This window comes from Hyperoodon ampullatus, assembly GCF_949752795.1.
Source record: "Hyperoodon ampullatus genome assembly, chromosome: 3".
Classification (NCBI taxonomy): domain Eukaryota; kingdom Metazoa; phylum Chordata; class Mammalia; order Artiodactyla; family Ziphiidae; genus Hyperoodon; species Hyperoodon ampullatus.
Window position 1 is genome coordinate 19,043,168 of NC_136916.1, and position 9,243 is coordinate 19,052,410.

Genomic DNA, 9,243 nt, shown 5'->3' on the forward strand with positions numbered 1-9,243 from the left:
GAGCCTCGTCCCGGCCCTCTGCTCTCCGCTCGCTCGCCCGGTCCGAGACCCTCGGCCGGCGGAGAGGCGGCGGGGCGGCGGCGGGGGGCTCCGGGACGGAAGGCCGGCGGGTGGAGGGCGGCCGGGGGGCAGCGCGGCTCGGGGGGCCGAGCCCGCGGGGAGGCGGACGGCAGGGGGGCGCCGGACCGCGGCGGCCGCGGCTCCGGGCTCCTTCGCCCATTTTCTCTCTCCGCTTCTATGGGTTTCAACCACCACGGCCACTTCCTGTATTGCAGCCCGGCCACCCGCTCTCTCCCCGACTGGGGCTGGGGTTGGGGCTGCCGCTGAGGTTAGGTAGTTCCCCACCCCGCCCAGTGGGCTGGTCACTCGGGCGGCCGGCGGCGGGTCCTCGGCCCGGCCGGCAGCGCCCGCCCGCGCGCCCGCGCTCCTCACCTGTATGTAGTTGTTTTCACAGTAGTCCGCCACCCGGGTCAGATTCTGATAACTCTCTATCAGCGCCCTCTTGCCAGACGGGATCTCCTCCTCTAGTAACATCTGCAGCTCTGCCATTTTCCACCCCTCTGCATCGCTTCCTCTCGCGTTAAAGAGACAGAGGCTGCAAGGTCCGCGGAGGTTCCGAGCACCTCACAGCCCGGACACAAACCGCCTGCCCGCCCTCCCGCCTGGTATTGTGGGACGGCACCTCCTCCTCGCCCTCCTCACGCTCTCCACCCGCCTCCACCCACTTCTCGCAGCCTCCCCAAGCTCGTTTTCTCGCGAGCCTTCCTGTCTTTGCCTCCCCCTTCCCGCAACCACGGGATTTTTCCCCCACTTTGGCATGGCCTTCTGGGAATTGTAGTCTCTCACTGGCTTGGCCGCCCATCGAAAACGCATGCGTCCAGGGAACCTCAAAAAAAAAAAGACCCGGGAGGAGAGCAATTAAAGAACTTGGAAAGAGAGTGGTGGTTTAAATCCCGAGTTTCTTAACAGCTCCGGGAGATGGCGCCACAGGGTGATTCTAGAGAATGAAACCGGTTCCCCGAGAAGGCTGTAAAGCTTGGCAGAACTTGGTTAACTAGGAAACGCCCTTGAATCAGATACCCATCTGATAAGGATTTAAAAGGACTAGAGTATGGAAAACTCCAAATCTTTACTTCCTCTATCTTCTTAGAGATAACGCGACTCGGGCTTTACTTTCTAAACTTCTGCAGGCTTTACTTTCTAAACTTCCTCAATTCACTTAAAATTTGGGCAATACTTGGGCTTCCCTGGTGGCGCAGTGGTTGAGAGTCCGCCTGCCGATGCAGGGGACACGGGTTCGTGCCCCGGTCCGGGAAGATCCCACATGCCGCGGAGCGGCTGGGCCCGTGAGCCATGGCCGCTGAGACTGCGCGTCCGTAGCCTGTGCTCCGCAACGGGAGAGGCCACAACAGTGAGAGGCCCGCGTACTGGAAAAAAAAAAAAAAAAAAAAAAAAAAATTTGGGCAACACTTGATATTAACAACTCTATACCAAGCAATGTACTCAACATTGGGGGTACAAGTTGAGTAAGGATACTCTGTACACTTACAGACCCACGATTTAAAAACAAACACATATATATAATATAAAAACGATTTACTATGTTGTACACCTGGAGTCCCCTTAAAACCATGATCCCTTATTGAGTTTATGATTAATCTATATCCAAAACTTTATTCCTTTCTCCCCTCTGACCTCAATCCTGTGCTAACACTAATCAACCAACATCAGATGACTATAGTTACTGCTGTCAATAACGTCTTTAATGCACTAAAATCGCTGTTACAGGTATCATCATTAAGGTAAAAACTCAGGATATTTCTCCAGGGCAAGGTGAGCTCACAGACCGTGGACCATGGACCACCTGGCCAGAGAATCATAAACTGGAGACATTCTGACTCCCGAAACCACGATTAAGGAATGTCACAGAAATGTCACCGGGCAACGATTAATCCCAGTTTCTTTGTTTCTCACCTTTAAAACACCTGTAACTCAAAGACCAAGCTGGAGTGGGTCTGAGGCTTGTCTCTCACTCACTTGGCTTGGCGCCCTGCAATAAACCCTTACTCTGCTGCAAACTCCCTCAGTCAAGAGTTTGGCTTTCTGAGCCATGAGCACACAAGCGCTTTGCTTGGTTACAAAACTAAGATAATACTGTAAATCAACAATACTTCCATTAATTTTTAAAAATAAAAAATAAAACCAAACAATTTTTAGTACTATCACGTCCTAATCTCTTATTCTTTGACTCTTTGCGTGTATCTCCCTACATTTTTGAAGTTTTGTACAGGTTGTTTCTCTACATCGTGTAAAATCATTGTGCTTTTTAAAAAATCATCAACTGCTTTGGAATAGTCTAAAACACCCTATATTTCAAGCTTTTTATTTCAAGAGAAACATTAAATGCTTTTGATATAATGGACTATGAAAAGTATTGTCCAAAGGTCGAAAGGAAACTAATTTAAAGATCATTTAAAAGTCCATATTTTCATCTCTCCATGAAGTCATTTAGAATCACAATAACTATAAAAATAATAACATGACAACCAAATGTTTAAAAATTGACCCATGAATAGGTATTTATTGGATATTGCCTTTACTAGGGGCCAATGATGTTTAGCCTCTACAAGGAAAAATTTATATCTTCTCCAACCTGAAAGAGATAACTACACCCAGTCACCAGATTCTTTTTTTTTTTTTTTTTTTCCGGCCGTGCAGCTTACGGGATGTTAGTTCCCTGACAAGGGGTTGAACCCTGGCCGCATTGGAAGGGCAGAGTCCTAACCACTGGACCACCAGGGAATTCTCCCAATCAAGGATTCTAAGGTCCATAAATCAATAAATGACATACTCTCCATAATAATCCGAAATAGACATAATAGTCTTTCTTTAATACTTATCATTAATCCAAACATCATTTAATACAAGTTATTAAAATTTGATGTATTCTTGAATCTGGTCTCTACACGAGCCAGATTTAACTATGGAAATCACTAAACTTATTTCCATATACTGACACATTTCAACAACATTGGGGAGTGATTAGGCAGGTGATGCTGCTTTACTCTTTTCAAAGTCCTATTAGATTTCCTTAATGCACACAACTCAGAGATAAATGACCTAAAGATTCTTTTCTATCTTTACCAAATAAGGCAATTTAAGCTTACACAGGTTAAAAGATTTAGCTAATAGCACTGAAAATAGTAGTCAAGTTCTCTGACTTCTAGAACAGGTCTTTCTACTATCCAGTTAAAACTTTCTCTTGAAATATTTATGGCTTACATAAAGTCCATTCAGTGAAGTTACCCCTCATACCTTTAAGGTGATTGAGTTGAATATGCTATCCTTTGTATTTTTATTTAAAAAAACAACAACTAGTTTCCCTTACAATGATAGTCTGTAATAAGGCAATATTTCCTTTAAAACCAAATAGGATTTGTGGGGATAAAACCATAAAACACCAGCACCATACTATAGCCATGGGCTTTCAATATTTTTTGACACAATGTGAACCAGGATATATATATATATATATATATATATATATATATATATATATATATATGTGCAGGTTTAAAAGTTTCACAAAACTAAGTATGATACTCTGATTTTTCCTATTCTAATTCAGTTTATTTAATGCTGGTAAGGACTATGAAATTGATCTCATGATCCACTACAGAAAGATGACCCATAGTCTGAAAACCATTTTTCCCTTCCACTAAATTAAACAAATATGACCCTTTACTAAGCATATATTATCATAAATTTTTTTAAATCACAGTTATTAACAGACCAGAAAAAATGTATTAAAAGACTTAATAGAATAAAACTTAGCTAAAGTAAAGGACCTGAATTTCTATATCAAAACAGCTTACTCTGTACAATCTTAATTAAAATCCTAACAGGTTTTTTGTAAAAATTGACAAGGTGATTCTAAAAGTTATCTGAATGCAAAGGCCCTAGTACAACCAAGACAACAGAAAAATGAAGTTAGAGGACATACACTACGAAATTTCAAGATTTACTAAAAAGCTACAGAAATTAGGACAAAGTGGACTTGGTGAAGAACATACAAATAGTTCTTTGGAACAGACACTAATATATGCAGAAACTTATTTTATGACAAAAGTGCCAATGAAATTCAATGGGAGAAAGGATTCTTTTTTCCCAATAAATGTGCTGGAGCCATTGGACATTTGTTTTTTTCATATGAACATTGAATTTACATCACCCAATACTCCAAAATTTATTCAGGATATATCACGGTTCCAAATGTAAAAGGTAAAGCAATAACGCTTCTTCAAGAAAGCATAGAGTAACTTCACAAGCTTGGGGTAGGCAAAGATTTCTTAACCAGGATACAATAAGCACTAACAAAAAAAAAGAAAAAAAAAGATAAATTGCTTTTTTTTAGGGTTTTTGGTTTTGTGTATAAATTGCTTTTTAATAAAATGAAAAACTAAGCTATTGTATTCATTTCCTACTGCTGCTGTAAAAAATTACAACAAATTTAGTGACTTAAAACAACACGAATTTATTATCTTACAGCTCTGGAGATCAGAGATCTCACTTGTTTAAAATTAAAATGTCAGTAGGGCTTTGTTCCTTCCGGATACTAGAGGAGAATGCATTACCTTGCCTTTTCCAGCTCCTAGAGGCTACCTGCATCCCTTCACTATGGCCACTCCTTCCATCTTCATGTCAAAAGCACAGCATCCTCAGGTCTCTCTCTGACTCTGCTTCTGTCATCACAACTTCTTCTTCCCGACTCTGACCATCAACCTCCCTCTTATAAGGATCCTTTGACTACATACATCCCACCTAGATAATCCAAGAAAATCTCCCCATTTCGAGATTCTTAACTTGATTACATCTGCAAAGTCCCTTTTGCCATGTAAGGTAATATACTCACGGTTTGCAGGGATTAGGACATGGACATCTTTGAGGGGCCATTAGTCAGCCTACTATAGCCATCATTAAAATTAAAAGTTTGTTCATGAAAAGACACTATTAAGAAAGTGAAAAGATAAGCCACAACACATACATTTGAGAGAGGACTTGTATCTGGAATATATTAAAACAAAACAAAACAAAAAAGCTCCTCCAAGTCAATGGGGAAAAAAAGAATTAAAAAAAAAAAAGGAACAACTGAAAAAAAAAGAAGATGACAACGGCACTCCACAAAAGGCCAATAGATAAATGAAAAGGCACTCAACTCATTATTTATCAAGAAAATGCAACTTAAAACCACAATAAGATAACTACACTCCACCAGGATGTAGTGTAAAATTTAAAAGACTGTACTACATACCCTTTAGAATGGCTAAAATAAAAAAGTCCTGACAATAGCAACTGCTACTGACAATGTAGGGTAATGGGACTTTCATATATTACTGTCTGTAAAATGCTATAGCCACTTTGGAAAACAGTTTAGTAGTTTCTTATAAAGCCAAAAATATACTTAATAAATAAGCTAGCAGGGACTTCCCTTGTGGTCCAGTGGTTAAGACTTCACCTTCCAATGCAGGGGGTGAGGGTTCGATCCCTGGTCGGGGAACTAAGATTCCACATGTCTCGAGGCCAAAAAACAAAACAAAAATAATAATAATAATAACCTAGCAATCCTAATCCTAGATATTTACCCAAGAGAAACAAACACTAATGTTCACACAAAAACCATGTGAGTGTTCACAGTAAAAACATTAAAAGCTGGTAACAACTCAAATGTCCTTCAGCCAGTTACTGAACAAACTGGTACATCCAAACAATAGACCACTATTCAGCAATAACATGTAATGAACTATATATATACACAAAGTCTTAGATGAATCTCAGATGCATTTTGCTAAGTGAAAGAAGCCCCCCTCCCCCTCAAAAAAAGACCAATAGTACCTTGTGTTGGCATAATGTATTGCATCTAGCACACACTCACACACACACACACACACGAGGGTATATACATGAGTATACAAGTGTAAAAGGGCACAATCACTTTGGAAAACTGTTTGGCAGTACCTGTTAAAGCTAAATATACACCTCCTCAAGGTCCAACAATTCACTCCTAGGTATTTATTCAAGCAAATAAGTATATATGTCCACAGAAGGATATGTACAAGAATGCTCAAAGCAACTTTATTCATAACAGGCAAAAAATGGAAACAACACAAAAGCCTACAAACAAGGGAAAGGAGAGCTAAATGGTGGTATATTCATATAATGGAAAACTATGCAGCAGTAAAAGGACCAAACTACTGATAAACACAACATGGATGAATGCATCACTAAATGCACTCTCAGAGGTGAAAAGTTTTATCAAGTGAAATTAACCAGACATAGAGTGTATCCTATATGATTTCATTTCTATGAAGTCAAAAAACAGGCTAAACTCATGGACGATGACAAAACTCAGAATCGTAGTTAACTGTTATAAGGGATAGATTGGAAAGGAACATGAGGAAATCTTCTGGGGTACCAGGAATATTCTATGTCTATTCACCAACTGGTTGGTGGTTACAGGGTTGCATATGTAAATAAAAAATCATCAAGCTGTACTCTTAAAAGTAGTGTGCTTTACACAATTTAATGTATGTATATTATATCTCATTTTTTAAATGAATAAAGAAAAAATATTTAAAAAAAAATCTCACCTAAAAAAAACCCAAAAAAACAAAACAAAACAAAACAAAAACAACAACAACAACAAAACTCACCTAGGGCTTCCCTGGTGGCGCAGTGGTTGAGAGTCCGCCTGCTGATGCAGGGGACGCTGGTTCATGCCCCGGTCCGGGAAGATCCCACATGCCGCGGAGCGGCTGGGCCCGTGAGCTACGGCCGCTGAGCCTGCGCATTCGGAGCCTGTGCTCCAAAACGGGAGAGGCCACAACAGAGAGAGGCCCACGTAGAGCAAAAAAAAAAAAAAAAAAAAAAAAAAAAAATCTCACCTATAAAAAGGAAAAATCAACAGACAATATGAAAAACAAAACATATACATCTTGGCAAATTTATTGAACTTTAAGGATAAAAAATAAAGGAATGGGGCTTCCCTGGTGGCTCAGTGGTTGAGAGTCTGCCTGCCGATGCAGGGGACACGGGTTCGTCCCCCGGTCCGGGAAGATCCCACATGCCACGGAGGGGCTAGGCCCGTGAGTCATGGCCGCTGAGCCTGCACGTCCGGAGCCTGTGCTCCGCAACGGGAGAGGCCACAACAGTGACAGGCCTGAGTAACGCAAAAAAAAAAAAAAAAAGGAATGTTCTAAAGAAACAGTAGGTTACCATCAACAGAAAAAATATCAAGCCAACCTTTTCCTCTGCAACAGATGTCAAAAAACAATAGAACAAAGTCTATAAAATCCTGAAATGAAATTAATGTGATTCAGTGATTCTTTACCTAGTGTGGAAGATGAAAACATCTAAACAGAAAGTTAGATATAGTTCATCGTAGATAACTGAATTGGATTAATAAAAATAAATGGTTGTTAGAATATCGAAGATAGAATGAAAAAGCTTAAAAACTACCAAAGAGAACAGACAGATTTTTCTACAAAAGAATGATAATTAGCAGAGCTCTTACCAACAATAATAGATACAAGAGATAAAGGAGTTATTTCCTGAGACTGCTGAGGGAAAATAACTCTCAACCTAGAATTTAAACCCAGCTAAGTACCATTCCAAGGATGACATGGTTCAGACATAGAGGAGAGTTTAGCACCCAGAAACCTTAAATTTAAAAAATATACATTTTAATGCAGACAGAAAATGTGGAATAAAAGAAACAAAAATGAAATTCATTGGTGAATTTGATTACCTATGGATTAACAGAATAAATTTTTTTCAAGTTAAAAAATTAACTATCTGGGATTTTTCTTTTTTTTTTGGTTTTTAAAAATATTTATTTATTTACTTTTGGCTGCACTGGGTCTTCGTTGCTGCATGCGGGCTTTCTCTAGTTGTGGTGAGCGGGGGCTAATTAAATTAACTAATATAATGTTATATGTCAGTTATAACTCAATAATAAATAAATAAATAAATAAATAAAACAAAATGAAAAGGCAAACCACGGACTGGAAGAAAATATTTGCAAAACAAATATTTAATAAAGGAGTTGTATCCATAATATATAAAGAACTCTTACAACTCAATAATAGGATAACAAACCAATTTTTTACAGGCCAAAAGATTTGAAGAGACACTTCACCAAAGAAGCCATACAATGGCAAACCCCCCCAACACACACACACACACAAAACCCACAAAAAGATGCACAATGCCATTAGTTATTAAGTAAATGAAAACTTAAACCACAATAAGATTCCACTACATAACCGATAGGATGACTAAAATTTGGATGTGGACCAAATGTGGCTCTCATACATCACTAGTGAAAATGCAAAATGGTAAGACCACTTTGGAAAACAATTATGTAGTTTCTCATAAACGTAAAACACATTTATCTTATGATCCTGCAATTCCACTCCCAGGTAATGAAAACATGTCCACAGGAAGACTTATAAGCAAATGTTCAAAACAGCCAAAACCTGAAAAGAACCATATGTCCATATAGATAAACTGATTGTAATATATCCACATAATGGAGTACTACTGAGCACTAAAAAGGAACAAACTGATACACACAACAGCATGGATGAATCACAAAAGCATTATGCTCAGTGAAAGAATATACACAAAAGGCTACATACTGTATGATTCCATTTATATGAAATTTTAGAAAATGCAAAAAAACAACTACAGTGATAGAAATCATATCAGACTTTGCCAGAGGCCGGAAGAGGGATAGGGGAGTGACTCCAAAGAGACACAAGTAAACTTTTAAGGGTGATGGAAATGTTCTACGTCATAATTGTAGTGGGGTTACATGAAAATATACATTTGTCAAACCTCATGGAATTGCACATTTAAAATTTGTGAGTTTTATTGTAACTAAATTACATCTAACTGAAGATGACCCCAGAAAGTACAGGCAGGAGAAAAATCCCTTGCTTCGAATATTAGAGAACAGGAAAAAGTTACATATTTTTGTTGCCTTTGATATATGATGAAAAGTCATACAATCCAAAAAGACAGCTTGCCTCTCCCAGTCGTAAGGGTGACTAAATGCTCAAGAGTTAACATTAAGTATTATAGGTACACATTGTGACACTAAATTATGAGCATGATGCTAACTTTTGAGAGTCCAACTTCTCTCCCATCATGTGCACTTTTATAGTATTTAATGCTTTAGTATTT

General features: G+C 39.2%; 1 protein-coding gene across 32 annotated transcripts in view; it reads right to left on the minus strand.

Moving 5' to 3' along the window:
* The window catches only part of ABI1 (abl interactor 1), a gene marked incomplete at its 5' end in the record, with an annotated part of 109,450 nt that extends 108,901 nt beyond the window's left edge, over positions 1-549 (minus strand). For all 32 annotated transcript variants that reach the window (XM_079699248.1, XM_079699241.1, XM_079699231.1 and 29 more), the window contains one exon: positions 433-549. In XM_079699248.1, coding sequence (XP_079555374.1) covers positions 433-549 — 117 coding nt within the window. The remainder of the gene's footprint in view (positions 1-432) is intronic.
* Positions 550-9,243: the final 8,694 nt, after the last annotated feature.